Raw genomic sequence first — 17,563 nt, forward strand, 5'->3', positions numbered from 1 at the left:
ATCGATTGATATCGTTGAATCTTGTTCAATTAAACGAACAGCACACAGGATGGCCGACCTGCTCAGTACCACGTAAAGGATTAAACAAGCTTTTTAACAGTTGCACGCTGCCTCAGCGCTGTGCGTATGGGGTTGTGTGAATAAACAGTTTAAATTCATATTATTTTTCAATTGGAAAGGTAAACATTTTGTATATACCATTTAGTCTATAGCTTTACTAAAACGGTATCATTATGTAAGTTTATATGAATAAACCTCAAAATAAATGATCTAAGAAATCCCAATGGATTTGTTTTGCTACTCTTGCCATTGCAGGAATTTAAGCAACACCTACAACTGATGCGCATAAGGGAGCCCATGATGGGACGCTGGGTGATTTCACTTGTGGCGAGATCAGCACATGATCTGCTACTGCTGATGTATCAGGTGACCTAGAATGCCGGCCGGTGTTCAGAGCAGAGTAGTAGCCAATATGGGACAGGGGAGGTCCCGAGTGGGACAAACCAACTTAGCCCACACGGGATGTCCCGGCTAATATGGGAGTTGTCCACCTTACTTGTTTACAAAATATTTGTGTTGATTGCTGCACCCCTGAAATTCACTAATTACAGTAACACATCATTTCTTGTTTGTTTAGCTTAAAATATGAATTAACCAAAATGTTCAGGAAATAACTGCACACAGCTAATATCCCTGCACATAACCCCCATAAAGCCACAGTATGTACACTCAGAGATTATACAGTCAAGAGCTAATGTTTTAATTAGTGGGCTTCAGAGAAGCTGGAAGAACAATTTTGTTTTACCTTTAGTTTACTTGCTGATGGTATATTTACTGTAAATGTGAGAGTGGTATTGATCTTCCCGTGTAAATCTTAGCAAGAGAGTGAATAAGTGCATTTCCCAAAATATCAAACTTTTGCTTTACAATTTAAAACCAAGTTTCAGTGACTTTAAAAAAGACATTTGACTTCAAACAAAGAAAAGAAAACAGGAAATGAGAGGTCATTAAATTCAGCTCTTTGGAGGACAAAGACATCGGAACATCCCAGAATCTCTCCAGGAGATTGATTGTCTCAGCAAACATGCTTAAAGCAGACAGGAAGTAACTTGAGCCAAACAGGAGGGAATCAAATCAGACATCGCTAGCTTGCTTTTCAGGGCAGGACAATTATATTTGACATAAGGCGCTTTTCACTCATGCATCAGTGCTCTCCACTTTCATGGGCTGCTCTCCCATTGGTCCAGTGGTTTGCCTTTCTACCTCTCAATTCAAGTCATTTTGGTGAAGATGATGAACAATGGCCGCCTTTTCAGAGATTGTATAACCTTTTCTTCCAGAGGGGTCCCGCTGCAATCAAGTATGCGAGAGTGTATTGTCATTCGCGCGGTCCAAATTATAATCTTTCCTGCAATGCTTAGAGATATCTTTAGATTCAAAGGGCAATTAATTGTGAGCGTGATTTCACTTGAAATTGGGTCTGGATTGACTTCATCGCCAATTTGTTAATTTGGGGTTTTACAGAAAAGTATCAAGAATCAAGCCTTGCCTGCATGTCTGCCAGTGCCTTCCTGTGTTTTGTGTTTGGGCTCTGGAGCTGTCTACCTTGTGTCTGGGAACATGCATCCTCCTCAGCCTTTGTGACCCTGTCTTCCCTCCCCCTTGGGTGGGCTGTGACCCCGCTAGCCTGCAGCTACCGCAGGTTACAAACTCTCATCCTGGAACGCTTGTAATCCCGGGGATGTACTTCAGTACACTTTATGCTCTTTGCCCCTTTCTAAAATTCGGTAAGAACTTCACAGGTCACAGGTCAAGGTACCAAATAGAAGCTGCAGATAAAAATAGCAACTGATACATAGGTCATCTAAAAATACTAGCTCCTGTCCATTCTCATTTAGAAAACACTTTGTTTTGCTGGCAACCTTTTGGGAACTTTTGACATTTTGTCCTGGTGTCACCAGAAACAGGAGTGGGAGGCCGTTTTGTTCGCAAAAAAGGAGGCTAGTTGATGAAGATGTTTTTTTCTTCCTCGTATGTAACCTCATACTGCTGAGAAAATGTCAGAGTGCAGGAGAGAGAGTGTGTGGACATCAGATTCTCCGGGTCCTTAAGGGGCCCCCTGCACTGACGAATAGAGCAGTCTGTACTTATCTCCATGTAAGAATTCCTCCGGGGACTGCAGCGTCTGAAGCCAAGATGTGGAACAATGTAGAGCACACTTAAGAAAGGTCTAAAATTAGTCTCAATTGCAGTTTTGTTTGATTTGTCTTATGGTTTAATTTGCACTAGTTGTGCCGTATTTAACAGTGAAGTGGAGATAAAGGGTGGGATGGAAAAAAAACAGGTACCTTGATGCACATTTCCCAAATGGTTCTAAATTTACCACCACAGGACAAATCTATAATCAGAAACGTGTGTTCTTCTAGAATAGATTGAGTAGGAACAAACAAATCAAGGCAGCATTCAAAAATATTTATAGACTTCTCACTTGCACATTACGAGCATGGAAAAATTTGCTTTTTTATTAAGGCGTCACAAGCTGACACCTGGCAGCGCTGGTGCAGATGAGCAGAGTGCGCTCGGTCTTGGGAAGTCGGGGTTTCCCACTGCGGCTCCATGCAGGAACAAGCACCGAACAAGAGCTACAATAAAATAGGAAATTACATACCTTCACTGCCAAATACCTGCACTCTTCTCTGTGCTGGTAGTCATCACTGTGAAGGGTTCAGTGGTGGCACACGGATCAGTGACTGACAGAAGGCAGTCAGGACTTCCCCTGAACATCAGCACACTTAACTAAGCAGGTGAACCTGGTAAAATGACATGTAATGTACTGTAATGTACTGTAATGTAAAATACCACTCAAACAGAACTACCTTGTCCTCTGTGCTTGCGCTGCAAACTAGCTACGTTTAAAACAGAAAAAATGGCATCCCAAAATATGAGTGCGGACGACATTATGGAAACACATTTCACACATTTTACGGCTGACTTGGATATTCAGACGTATTTATTCAAGCCGGAATATCAGAAATTAAAAGGGGAGGGTGCGAGGATGCGGCCACATGAGCCATCGGGCGCACAATGCATCCTGGGTAATGTAGGCACTGGCAGCACGGGCGAGAAAACTCAGCTTTCTCCGTCAATATAGCACGCACTGAGGACTTTATAGCTTCAATTGACTACAAATACCATCAACACTGACATCTACATACACCGTTACAGAATCTCTCTTCGACATCAGCACGTTAGCCTCGTCTGTGTGAGCATGTCAGCAGTTAGCCCAAAGCGCTGCTGCCTATGTGCAGTCTCAGAGAGCGGCTAGCGCGGCTGTAGACCCTAAGTCTGGGTTCCCTTCATAATTACATCACATAAAAGGCTGCACAGCAGATGTGGATATCAGATATATTTTTGAAAGATGAGGATTTGCAGGTTGGTCTACTGGCTCCATGTACTACCGTCAAGGAAGGCCTGCGCTCTCTCTCACGGTAACGGTTGCCTAACTGTGGCTGACACGTATCTCGTGGCGTCTGGAAGCGCCGTCACAGCACATGCTGACAAACTGGCTGTGCACACAGAGAGAGGCGAGGCAATGTCAGCTTCGTCTCACTTGGTTCCGCGTCAGCGATTTGCCAGTGATGTGTCGATTGCTGAAATGTTGGTGTGCCTCTCATGATGTGTGTTTAATTGTTTGTTTTTTTTTCGTTTTTTTTTGTGGTAACGTGTTTGTGTTGTTGTTGTTTTTCATTTCTTATGCAGAAACGCACACCAGAAAATGCAACAGCGTGTGGGCTTGTTTCCCCAAATGCACCCTCTTCCAGCTTTAGGCGCATTTAAGAGATGAGCACGCTATCTCCTCCTGAGGAGTGTTGCGTGAGACGATGTGTGTGTAGTTTATCAGAGCTTTTCTTCTCTCTCGTTTCATCCAGCTCCATATTTGTACGTCCTTCATAAAACATAGATACCTCCTCTTGAATAAGACGAGACTTATCTTTCATTCAGACTCCCTCCTCTATTTTCACTGTGGTCTAAATGCGTGGACCACCAACCTCCCATCTCCCCGAGGACTAAAGGCAGGGAGATGTGATGAAACAGAAGAGATTCTGCTCAGAGCTACGGGACCTGGTGGTACTTTGTCTGGCCCATCTAGATCACCCTGATAGGGTGTCACGATAAGTAACATGAAAGTACCCTGTCGTCAGCTTTTTTTCTTCTCTTCTTTTCTTCCCTACAACATCACAGCAGAGCGAAGCCTTCATGATGCTGATAATAGACAATATTTTTGCATGTTACTGCTTTTCAGATGTAAAATAGACTTAAAAAAGGCTGTGCAGACGTCTGCGCCCTAAAATGATCTACCTCACTGGCTCTTGGGTTTTCGTACCCATCATAACTATGTACTGGTCTATATTCTCCATTAATGGTCCTTTTGAAAGCTCACAGCTTGAGGGTCTCAGTAGTGTTTTATTATCGATCTGATTTCAGCTGATTCCTGGAGGCCCTGAGTTGTTGTGCCAGGCTGGAACTCAGGGGCCTCCCAGCTGTGAGGTCCTGAGCTGCAGCGCCAGCTGATTTACACTCTCCATCTTCACCCTTACAACAGCATTTCTTCAAAGTTGGCTGATCTAACTTTATCTGTCGATGGCCTCACTGTCAGTCGGAGGGGCTCGTTTTGTGTTATTTTTAACACGAGTGCTGCGGTTGCTTTTGATAAATCAACCTTTTATGTTATAGCGTATAAGTCTAACCTCTACCGATCATGAGAGCACCTGTCTCTGAGATTTGGCAACATCCCTGATAATGGAAGTGAATGACATTTAGCTTGTGGTGCTTCCAGCATTAAAGCAGATCACACCGTCAACAGTTTTCATCAAAAAAGTATAAAGTATCTGGGGCATTGTTTCTGAAATAACACATAGCTGTTGAAAAATGTTTCCTCAAATTAAACTCTGCTTACCTGTATTGTAATGTGGAGGAGGCAGACATCTCAGACATTAATATCTCACAACCTGGGCCAATGAAACCCACTGTACACCTGACAAGCACCGAAACAACACAAGACAGAGTTAGCCACTAGCAGGTGAACAAAAAACAGCTGCATGCGTAAAACAAGACGTAAACGGTTTGCTAGCCGCACAGCTGCATGCGATGATAATATGACAATGTTATGTTCATACACTGTTGCGCTGCTGCCAAGTGACCAAAAAAAAGGGGATTTAAAAAAAAGAGTCATTTTGAGGTAGGCTACTACTACTTTATACTTCTACTCTAATTTGGAAATCAAATTTGCTCTCCATACATCTTGGGTTACTTGTGTTTCAAGATTTGACATACAAAAAAAAAAAATACAATCATGAATGTGATGCATTGTTATAGAACTCACCAAGGGGCCATTTCTGCACAATTAATACATTACGGACAAATATTAAAACATATTAGCTTGTAATGGACGACTTAAGTTAAGCATTTGAATACTTCTTCTGCCACTGAATCAATTAAACCAAACACATCCGCATGGCTAGATACCACAGGAGGTATGTGAGCATTTCTCTCTTTTTTATATATCGTAATTTGGGTTTTACTGACCCTTCTCCATTTTTCTGTTCAGGTGTACCAACCATGACAGATAAAAGAACACATTATTCACTTCCCAGTGCAGCCACCACTCGCCTGGCACACAAGTTCCCCTTTGGCTGCACCTTCACTACCAATAAAACAACCTTTATTCCACACAGTTCTTATAAACGTCACTATGAAAATAAACTGTTCCAACGATAAAGTAAGAAGTCCAGCGTCTGCACGGCTTGTGTTTTATTTTAATAAATGCACGTGCATGCTTACAATCGTGACACCAGTGATTCCAGTTCTCAGGATGACGGCTTGCTTGTTGACACAGCAGAAGCTGCATGAATGTGTAACGTCTGCCGCTCTGCAGACATCTAAACTCACTCCTATCAATGCTGTTATGATTACACTCTGCATCCTTCTGGGTCAGACCAAAGGAATGAGGTGGTCCCTGTGAAAATAAACATTAACAGCGAGATGTATTACACCCGATTGTAAAGCATCCACCAATGACAACATAAACCCTCACCTATCTTCCTTCAGGGCTCGGGATTGTAACTGCTATTGTGATTGGTCACCACAGGTGAGGCATGTTGAGGAAACGGCATGCCTTTCTCCTCCCAGAAAACCGTCTTTGTTTGCCTCTGACAGGGGGAATGTGTGGCTAAGCATCGATGTGGCACTTTGAGCGCTTGAAATGAGTCCCTTGTATTTTCCTAATGTGCACAGAGAGGCACTTTGATCCTCCCGACCAGGGGGGTGTCAACTATCTGAGAGAAGCTCGTCCCGGCTTATTTCTCTTAAAAGGTAACGTCAATTCATTTTTCAACCACGCAGGTGAACTGGTTGTATTTGATCTCTGTTCGTGCCGCATGAGACAAGAACAAGTCAAATATCTGATGCATATGTTACTTCTGAATCCTAAACTTCGCTCTCCTTTTCACAATCAAATCATGCCATGTGTTTCTTTGTCCCAACAAATGTTTCTGGTTTCATAACACAGAGACCTGACCTACCTAGTTGGCAACAGGGTTATGATCACCTTACAGATAAGTTTGAATTCAATACAAAAAACACACACACACACACACCTGGGTTAGTGCAGGAGCAGAGCCAACCAGACAGAAGGAAAGCAAACATTATTGTGGGAATATAAATGGTCCTCCGCTCAAACACTGGAACATTTGAACAACTCCCTAAACTATTCTGCCGGGTCTCAAGGCTTTGAAGTCTAATTTCTGCCCACTGAAGCAGACAATACTGACATCTTCTTGGTCGAGGCATAGGAAATGAACTTGGGACGCACAGGTGAAACTCTAGACAGCTCGAATAAGATATTTCCTGTGTGTTCAGCTACTCTATTCTTGTCCAGATCTGTATGATGATTAGTTACTGGGACGTGGAGAGGTATGCATGCCTGCTGAGCAGGAGGAAGGGGAGGACAAGGCCAGAGTATCTTCCAAATCCCCCCTAGTCCAAAGACTGCTAATCTACGTATTCTTGTTATACCAATCAGTGGACTGTGACGATTTCCCATATATTCTCAAGGATCACTTTAGCCTTTACGTTGACTACGCTACAGTATATCAGCATTATGATTCCTCTCAGGAGGCTAAGCTAGCTAACACGTAACTTCTCCTATCGAAACAACTTTCATAAACTGTCACACTTTTTGATTTTGTCCTGAAATGTGGTGAGACATGCAATTCAGTTTTCTCTCTCAAAATTATACTCACGCCATTCAATACAAAAACCTAACAGATAGATTTTAGTCAGATAGCGGCACGCCAGATGGCAATGTCTGTAGGTTCACCACTTTGGTTCAGACTGAAATATCTCATCAACTATTCATAACGGACGGATTGCTATGAAATTTCTTTTTTTCATAATCCCTTTGGTGATCATCTCAGTCTTCATTTCTTCCATCAGGTCAACATTTGAATTTGACCACTACTGGATGACCAAACATCTGCAAAAAAAATGACATTCCCATCATCGTTGTAATTAGTGTGAAGAGCTAATTAGCAACAGTTAGCGTGCTAAACGCTACAATAAGGAAGTACAACGTTAGCATGCATGCTAATCTTAGCATGTAGCTTGGAGCACTGCTGTGCCTCAGTACAACCTCACATAGTGGCTAGCATGACTGTGGACTCTTTTTCTAGATTAATTCTTTAATTTCTTCGCATTTGGGACTAAAATAGCTCTCAACTATATGCGCTTGTATTTGCTCAAACACTTTGACAAACTTTTAATATCCATAAAATTGGCTTAAAAACTGCGTTGACGACATTTTAAGAACTGCATTGCATACTTATATGACTCAACAGTAATAAAAATGAAAAATAAGTTTCCTTTGAAGGGTCTATCTTCTTCCAGTCTTGCTTGCTTTCTCACCTTCTGCATCTTTTTGCTCTGATTAACCTCTGAATCTGTGATAATCTGGGGGAAATCAGCAGTCATAAGCAGGCCTTCTAGAGGGATTTTGATTGATGTGATGGATCTATAAGATGTCCTCTAGGACTTTGTTTGTGCTATCTAGTCTTGTGTGTTGCCTCTGTAGTGGAGTGATGTGTTTTTCCTGGCCAGGGGATTTCCTTCTTCCAGAAGCACTCAAGGTTATTATTGTGGAGGAGGATCTGAGCTCTGCAGCAACGCCTGTTTGAAGTTCCCAACAACATTTTGCACTGCTAACACTCCCATAGATCACAGCGAGAGCAGCCACAGCAGTGACCTCATTCACTGGAAAGTCAATCATATCGTCTGACTTCATTTGATAAAAGTCTATTTTACGAGGTTAAAATCATCATGATAGTTGTGTACATTATCTGAATCCACTTTCCAACTTTTACATATTCACACACATACTTAATGTATTAGTGAATAGGGTTGGCATGCAGAGATTTGAGCTATTGCACTATTGAGTCAAGTTGATTCCTCTGAAGTGGTTGTCTGTGATGGCTGAGACTCCTCTCTGTTCTGCAAAACAACTGGGACTCAAGCGGCACTCTTGACTCACTTGTGCCTCTTAACTCGCCGGGGCTTGTTCATGTTTAGCCCTGTGATTAATACAATGTAGCTATGTAGGAGTCACAGATCAATGTACTGTATGGCTAAGCCCTGTTCAAACTCTGTGCAATAATCTTATCAAAGAGATGTCCTGTTCACAATTACTAGACTGAGTAGAAAGAAAAAAATAGTATGTTTGTTTGACTGCCCCACTTGCTAGCCAATGCCCACAGCACAGCACTCATACAGGTGATACTGTGAGCATAGCATAACGCCTACCCTACGGGTACATTATGTCATTTAGCTGGGTTTACCCCCCACACTGTTAGCTCTGTCAGCCCGTTGTCCTTGTTTGCACTGTATGTGCTTTACGCACCGTTAACCTCTAGCCACTTTACCTTGTTTAAGACCCGCCCCCATGAGCGGATAGCCAGTAGCATGCAGTGTTGTTGAAAGGCAGGGCATGTTGCCCTGCCTCATGTAACCAATGAGAGGCCTTAAGCCCAGTGAGTGAGATGGTATTTAACCCAACGCGAATCAATGTAAGGGGTGAAATAGTTCTTTCTTGTGGATAGGCCAGACAGACTCTATTAGCATCGTTAGCGTGCTATTAGCCTGTGGAAACTTAGCCACGAGACACCTTCGGCCGAGAACATATATGCTGATTCATCGTCTTTATTATTAAATACTTTTTATTATACATCTCTGGATTTTTGACTTTTTCTCCATGCCCGAGCAGCTCAAGATTTTCTGAATTTAACAGATTCATAACTACACACACTAATACTACCTCCATGTTGTGGTCTCATTCATTTTGCTCTCAGTAAAGTTGCTGAATAATGAAAGTACCCTGTCAACTTGAAATGAACAGAAATAAAATGTGCCATTATCCTGTAATCCCCCTTGCTTTAAGGCCTGAATAATCATATATTTACCCTTAGCATTTAAATGAAATTGGTGCAGTGATCTCAAACAACAAAATCACATCACAAGCAAATTGCATTTGACTAGAATATATTTCAGCATAAATCATTATTTGTTTGACTTCAGCCTGTCTCACATTGTCTCACATTAAGCTGCTCTCAAGCAGAAAGATAATTAAAACAAGGCCTATTTGTCTTAGATATTGATCTATATTGATCTCCTGCAGACATTACTACATCATTTGTTAGGTGCACAATGTACACACTGAGACACTCTAAAACTATTTAAATGAGCGACTGATTTGAAAGCCAAATCAGTTTTGGCATCCTGCTGCAGCCTCTGAGCCTCTGAGCCTCTCTGCGGGATTACGCTGTCAATCAAGCTGCAGAAAAAATGTCATAAATGTTTCTGTTATTACCTTAGATCAATCAGTTGCTGTCTTGAATGAGAGGATAACAAACAACATCCTTTCGAGCCTGTAAGAATGTTCTGTGATCACAGAAAGGAATAATTAGTGGTGTTCTGCAGGTTTTTGGATTTTGGCCAACACCTGGCATTTCATCTGCCACTGTATACGTACATTGGGTTCACATAAGATGAAATGGGCAATAGATGTGCAAGGTTTCATGGTAAATTCTTCTTGCGTATCATTTTTCCCTCCCATGTCTTTAAGTCGCTTGCTCTAAGCCCTCTTTTCTCCCCTTGTTTTGTTATTTTACCTGGAGGTGCAGGTGTGAAAGGGTGAGGCCGTGGAAAAACATTAGATTCCGTGCGCTTGTCATGAAGGAATCCATTGACTGACCTCTGCATCTTGGCACACAATGACAAATGGGTTTGCAATTTTCCGCCTGACTGAGGGGCAACAAAGCACATTTCCACTTTCCCCGGTAGGCAGTGAGAGTACAGTCTTCTTCTGTGGCGCTTTTCCACCAGGCAGTGAGCATTACACGTCGCTGGACTCCTTACTTTGGCTGCTTGCAGCTCTCACCGGACCAAATAGACAATTACACTCGGTATGATCTATCAAGTCACAATGACTTCACACAGTGAGGTAATCTGTTGATGAAGAAAGGAAGGCTTGTTTTTCTTGCCTAATTCTTTTAGGACAACTTACCAGAGAGAATATTTTATCATTCATGTGAAATATCCTCCAGCTTTTCTTTTCTTTTTGCATCATTCAAATTGTTTGTTTCCGCATCATCTTTAAGATATTTTACCAGTTTAGATTATATTTGACTGTTTTATTATGATAAATTTATCAATTGAAAATATTTGTATATTATATTTCGTGGCTAAACGCAGGCTGCAGAGCTGCATTTGATGTTGGTGCCACTTTGCTAATGGCAGCATGTCTTTTATTTGTTGTCTGCTGCAACAGACTTTTGTCTCTATTGATATTTATTCACTGGGCAGGAGCTACCTAAATAAAAAATAATTAAATCTAATCTTTATTGTGACATGCAGTCATGTCATCTTTTGTAGGTACACATGTGTGAAATCGTGTTTGTGTTGTGTGGACCCCAGGAAGATTATCTTCTGCATGGAAGATGGGGATCCTAAAACATGGACATAAATGAAATGGTTGATGGGCATGTTTTTCATTATGTGTTTTCCAAATTCCATTCACATCACATTTCACATTTGTTTAGCACATACATTAGGGTGTGTATTTGTCTTTTTTAAAGCCAGTATATGAAACACTAATATGTAAAAATACATTTTCAGCTTCTTTTTTATCTTTTCATTTATGCACAATCGATTATTATATTGATTAAGTGTTAATACCTTTCAGCCCTGAAAAACCTCCAACATGTCAAAATATTGTTTGTGTTGCACTTCCCTGTGGGATACATCAATCTTGTTTATGAGTGTACTGCATCGCTAACGACGGCTGGTAATTCCACGCTGCTAACCAGTGTTTTCACTGCTGATTAAATTGCTTCCAAAGCCTACAAGAATGTTTAAAGTAGAAGCTATGGAAATGAACCAATTGACCTTTTTTCTGACCCTAAAGATCTCCACGCCCTGTGGGAGCAGAAACTGTCAGGCAAGAGTCGGGAAATCAAAAGGATCTATGCTGTTATTAGAGACGCATTGCCACTCGTCCAGCATGGCCTCCACACATGTGAGAATATCAAACTATTTATAGAACAGTTGGTCTGATTTTATGGCCTTTCTTGGCTTCATTGCTACAAATAATATATCCAGCGAACTACAGAAAAAAAGAGATTTGTGAGTGTGTTGTTAGTCCGGCCGAGCAGCCCAGCAGGGCGTTTATGTCCTGTAGGGATAACCTGTCATGGCGCTGAGAGCCTAATTGAAGCCTCATGCTTTTCAGGGGGCAATTATAGCGCCCAAATGTCAAGACCTAATTTGTGACTCTGTAATGTGGAAACATGGGCCAGAGGAAGGGGTGACACGGCTGCTCCGGGGGGACTCACACATTGGTTTGGTCAGCAGATGTGAGGGGCTGAGGGGGATGAGACCACTTCCTACATTAATGTGCTGGGTTCCTTTTTTGGGAGATAAATGGTTTTTGCCATGTAGATAATGATTCTTTCTTATCGGTGTATATTTACTCGGATTTCCTTCAGCAGTGGTAAAAAAACGAAACAAAAAAACCTCCAGCATCCAAGTTTGTATAGTCAGAAACATATAGTGACCTATCAAAAGTAAACATATTTATGATGCAAGAGGGGCCCTTCATATATACAGTAAATAGAATATAGAATATTCTTATATTAACAATGGATCAAATGACTAAATGAAATGTAGTCTGGCACAGTCAGAGCGCTGTGTCAGCGCTAAAGAAAGCCCAAAAGGTTCCACACATTATCACTCTGCTAAAAGGGAAAAACACTCGGGCTTCTTTGTATTTAGTTGAACCAATCACGCTTGTCTAAGTATATTAAATGCATCATTCAATTCTTGAACTTTAAAGTAACTAGGAACCGTACTTATCATGTTCTTTCTGAAATTAAGTAACATTTTAAATGTAATATCTTTACTTAAGTAGCGTGTATGAGTAAATATAAGCTTTTGCAACCAGTGTAATATTGTTGTGACCTAATGAATTGAATATAGATAAGAAGATAGAATGCAAATATTTTCATGTTTTACTGACCAGAGTTTTATTGTTTGAGGATACAAATTTGAAACAAAACTCTGTCAGAAAGCTGTTATGTAGTATATCCCAGTATGACTTCTATTACCTCAGTCATTTACCACTGGCCTCCTCTGTGTGTGCTGTGTTAGATGCTTCAGTTGCTTCCTCCCGATGCTGTGTGAAACAAAATGTCCGTCCGTCTCTGGCAAACGCGCCCCGTGTTGTTCACTATGTGTGCCTCGGGACAACTGAGAGACTAAACTCTGCATAAATGACAGTGCCCCGGCTTCTTCTTTTCTTTTTGTTCCCCACAACACCTAAACATCGTTGTTTTCTACTCACATCTCCATGGTGACGCAAACAGAGGAGCATATTTTTCACTGGAGCTGACAGCTTGCGATGCCGAGTGTCACTAAATCAGGTCTGACGCTCTAATTGACGCTTGCGGAAGGCCGACCGCAAAATCCTCTCAGCTTTGACACTAAAAAGGATTGAGCTCAACCGGCGTGACGTGGTGGAAGATGATTTTGTTTTTGGTTGAAAGGTATTTGGGACCCCCGGCTGTAGATTTGACCAGAAGGCCTCTCTCTCTCTGGACTCGGATAAAAGCCCAAAAGTATCAAGTGGATAACGCTATACTTACACTTCTGCTGTAATCCCTATAAACACACATGCAGCTCGTAATTTGTGCGCCCAGCAATTTACTAAGGAATAAACAAACAACAAAGAGCCTAAAATCAATAGTTGCAGGATTCAAATGACACAAAGCTGCAGACAACCATCCCTACGCAAACACACTCTTAGAAGTGGCCTCGGCTTTGGAGCAACAGGTGAGCTTCTCGGCAACTCCCCTGTCCTCCCCAACGCAACCTTCTAAATATAGAAATTATGCTCTCTGATAATTGGGGGCAGACAACAAAGTCGGCTACATTTCCACCCTCCTCCTCCTTCACCTCCTCCTTCACCTCCTCCTCCTAGTCCTGCTGCTGCTGCTGCTGCTGCTGCTAAGTCAAATCCCAGCTGACAAACAGCAGGCCTGAGATCAGAGTGTGAGAGCTTGAGTGCTGAGGGAACACCTGCGCTGTCTGACTGGACTGCGAGGAAAGACATAGAAGATCACTGACGTCCACACCTGCCCGTGGACCCATGCCATAAACACACACACACACACACACACACTCACACACACACACACACTTGATAGGGTTTCCTCGAGAGCCCTTTAAGGCTGCCGCTGAGGAGGTGATGAAAGTCAGCGAGCGTCCGTTAAGCGTGTGAGACAACCCTCCAGAGTGGGTGCGGATGAGGGGTTTAAGTGTTTTCAGCGAGTAGCCGGGGACCACCTGGAGGAGGAGGAGTAGGGGGGTGGAACAAAAGCATCTGTCTCAGGGCCAGGTAGACTCCAAAGAAACATTGGTTAAACAAGTGCCAAGGAGCACTTCTGGGCGTCAGGTATCACAAGTCAGGATTTCGAGCGTGTTTAGAGGGATGACCTTCAAAATGTCAAAAGGTGGGGGGGCGGAGGGGGGGTCACGCTGTTAGACTTGCACAAGGCCATCTTTTCATGGGCACAAGTCTTTGCAACGAGAAACAAGACACAAAGCTGCAGGTCAAAGTCATGGACAAACTACTGCAGCGACACGCTCTTTAGCTCGGCAAGATGGGATGGAGCACAGGAATGAAGCGCGCCCCGGTCCATCATTTTCACGCTTGTTAACTTTGCTAGGAAGCTACAGAAAGACAAGCGATTGACAGCATCTTTCCAAAAACAAGCACTAGACTCCTCTTTCATGTTTCAATAGGCTTGCGTGTGTTCACATGTGAAGGGGTGAAGGGGGGGCGGGGGGGGTTGTCCACGTAGCTTATAATACACTCCGCGGGTGCTGTCATTAATCGACGACAGAAGCGCGTTGATGTTCAAGGCGGGCAGGTGGGAAAGTCCCACTGCAGACAGGAGAGAGTTGGCAGCCGGGTTGGCTCCCTGCATGGAGACACCCCCACTGGCTCGCCATCACACACGCTGAGATCACAGGCCCAGCTTTCATGCTTCGACACAGACCTCCCCCCCCCAAGCCGTGGAGGAAACAGATATGCAACAGTGGCTTTTAAAAAAATATTATAATTCGTTCGTCCTTGCCCCTCCAAACATACGTGTGTTGCTCTTCTGTTGTTGGGACAGTAAAACAATCTTACATCTGTAACACAAAGAATCAGAAGCTGTCTGAAAGCATGAGCATAAGACATGAATGTCTGGCTTCATAAGACATTTGAACAAGTCTATCATCCTCAAACTGTCAGCAGAGGTCGCGTAATCCTTATCGGGCCGACCTCCACACAAAGTTGCCGGGCCGAGCTAAAGGTCAGATTTTATTTGGCCCTGATCGTGTTGTTGCATGGCCTCTAACATTCAGAGGATTCTGGACGGAGGCTTTGAAGTTTTATGCGCGCATCAATTCTACGACCCCTCTCTCGGCTTAATGGTGTCCATAAAGAAAGACAACATTGGTCTCGTAAGCGGGTTTATATGTTTAAACTCTAAAAGACCAAGGCAACCGATAAAGTCACCTTTCCCAAATATTGCTCCGTTAAAAGTAAAAACGTGGGTTCTTTAAATGAACATTGGTTATACTTTCGTCTCTGATCATAGGCTGACACAAAATAAAGCATTTTTGATCACATTTTGAGCAATTTATTGTTTGTGTTGTCAGTTTGTTGACTTCAGATTCCTCCTGTAACACAAGTGACAGTAGTTTGGTGCGAATTAATATACCATCATAACAAAGATTCCTTAAAAAAAATTGATTCACAGTTACCATATCTCAATAAAATGCATTCTTTTCAGATATTTTCCAAATGTTGCCATAATATTTAATATAACAGTTTATCACTAGCTGAGCTTTTTCTTTCAGAGTAAAAGACATAATGTTACAGTGTCTCAGTCTTTATATAATCGATACAGTTTCTAGTGGTTTTTCTATATTGCATGTATCTAACTGTAAAAATATATTCTCAAATAAATAAATATAAAACATAAATATATGTATCTAAAATGAATAAATAAATTGTTACATCTTTTCCAACAGGTCTGGACACAGGTAAGACAACCAACAAACTGAATTCCTTCAAAGACCCTCTGAACAAACAGCTTTCTGACACAGTACCCACATTAAAAGTACCATTTCAGTACAGTAAAGATTCCCATGGACTCAGCTGACCAACGGAGATGCTCCCTGGTCGCTCAGCTCCATTTCCCATTCCTCTGCTATTCCACGCAGGTACTTTTTAGGGTCGTCTGGAACAAACAGCCCCCTCATGCCGAGCGTGCAGACATTCTAGCCCGTCTTCCTGGCTGCTGAGAGATGGCCCATGCATTCCTACAAGAGGCCCCGGTGCCTTTATCCCTGCAGATCGGACTGCCGTCCGCCAGCCTGCACGGGCCACGTCCCTGCCTGCATCCCTCGTCTCTGCTCCCTGCCTGCAAAGGGCTTAAGCAGCTATTCCTGAACTGGACCGGGCCTCCAGGTCTCAGCTGTGTCCCAGGATATCCCTGTACAGCTCTGGCACACGGTCGGGGTCCACAGGCCTGGGCAAGAAGTGGGTAAATTTCTGGTGCCGCCTGGATTTAGTCCCGTCCCTTGGTGTCCCATCTTTATTTAACGCCACAAAATAACGTGTCCCTTTGTCTCCGTGTTTGTAGAGGTTGGAGGAGTATGTGTTGTACCAGTTCTCCTCAAACTGCTCCTTGAAGACACACTCAGCTGTGAGCTTCTCCTGAAAGCAAAAGGGCACAACATTAAAAGTAGTCCTGACTTGTGATGCACGCACAGAAAAACATACGGCACATTGTAAAAAATAAAAAAGTATCTTCTTGAAAATCAAGTTCTCCAAAATATGAAAACTGAATGAAAGCCTTGTTGGTCATCACATGAATAAGCAACGCTGGTACTTACTGAGCCATACAGCTCTCCTTTGTCGTTCATCCCCAGGTAGAGTCCACTGTCCACACCTCTAATACTTATCAACCCAACGGCAAGGCTTATGAATTCCAAAATACCTGGAGAAGACAAACACATGGTTCAGTACGGACTTTGACAAAGATGAAAGAATATTAATAAAGGCGTAAAAAAAAAAAAAAAAAAATCAATTCGTCCGAAGTTTTAAAATCAACAGAATATGATCATAATGTTTATATTCGTATCATTCTTATTCACTCTTTTATTGTTGAGGATTTTTTCGACAATTGTATTAAAGTAAAATATAAAAGTTGGCCACTTTCTATGTATTGCCTCATATTTTATACGTATTTGTGAAAATATATGAAGAGTGCGCCTCGGTGTTTACCATAACGACTGTGGTCCTTCCTCGTCCCCTGCACGGTGCCGTCCGGAAGTATTTCCAGATGAAACCCAGTTCTGCAGTATAACTGTCTCCTCCTGAGGATCCCCTTGAGGTGCGTTAAATCCGCCGCGGTGCTCCGGGAGAGCCGGTCCCCAGGTATGAGGTGCTCCCCGAGGAGCATCGGACTGTCCCCGAGTGGGGTCAGGAGGAAATGGGACCCGACCTGCGCGACACCATCGATGCCGTGCAAGACGCCTCCAACTTCCCCCAGAACAGCAGCAGCAGCCATCGCGTCAAAGCTCAGCGGGTAAAGTTCAGCGAGGAGGTCCGGAGGGAGCGCTCTTGCGTAGTGGACTACCTGCGTGCCACTGTCACTTATTGCATGTTTACGTCCACCTCACTTAGCGCGCGCATCCGTTGCGCAAGGACACGCGGATTTATCTTCTTTCTGACATGAAACACTCACTGCTGCTGACTGGGCCGATTTCTCCTCTTTCTCTCTCTCTCTCTTTCTCTCTCTCTCTCTCTCTCTCTCTCTCTTTTTGCTTTCTTATTTCACGGATGCGCCTTCATCAGCTGGGGGGGCTGCAGTTGCTGCTCAAAAAGCCCTCATGTTGCATA

The 17,563-nt window shown here is 42.9% G+C and overlaps 1 protein-coding gene across 1 annotated transcript; it reads right to left on the reverse strand.

Annotated features, from left to right (window-relative positions):
• Nucleotides 1-16,129: 16,129 nt before the first annotated feature.
• On the reverse strand, nt 16,130-17,240 carry fgf20b (fibroblast growth factor 20b). Its single transcript, XM_034543762.1, has 3 exons — nt 16,946-17,240; nt 16,555-16,658; nt 16,130-16,375 (listed from the first exon to the last, which is right to left on the reverse strand). Exons 1-3 carry the CDS (start codon nt 17,229-17,231, stop codon nt 16,130-16,132), a joined length of 636 nt encoding a protein of 211 aa, XP_034399653.1. The 5' UTR covers nt 17,232-17,240.
• Nucleotides 17,241-17,563: the final 323 nt, after the last annotated feature.

The sequence above is a fragment of the Cyclopterus lumpus genome, chromosome 10 (assembly GCF_009769545.1).
Source record: "Cyclopterus lumpus isolate fCycLum1 chromosome 10, fCycLum1.pri, whole genome shotgun sequence".
NCBI lineage: Eukaryota > Metazoa > Chordata > Actinopteri > Perciformes > Cyclopteridae > Cyclopterus > Cyclopterus lumpus.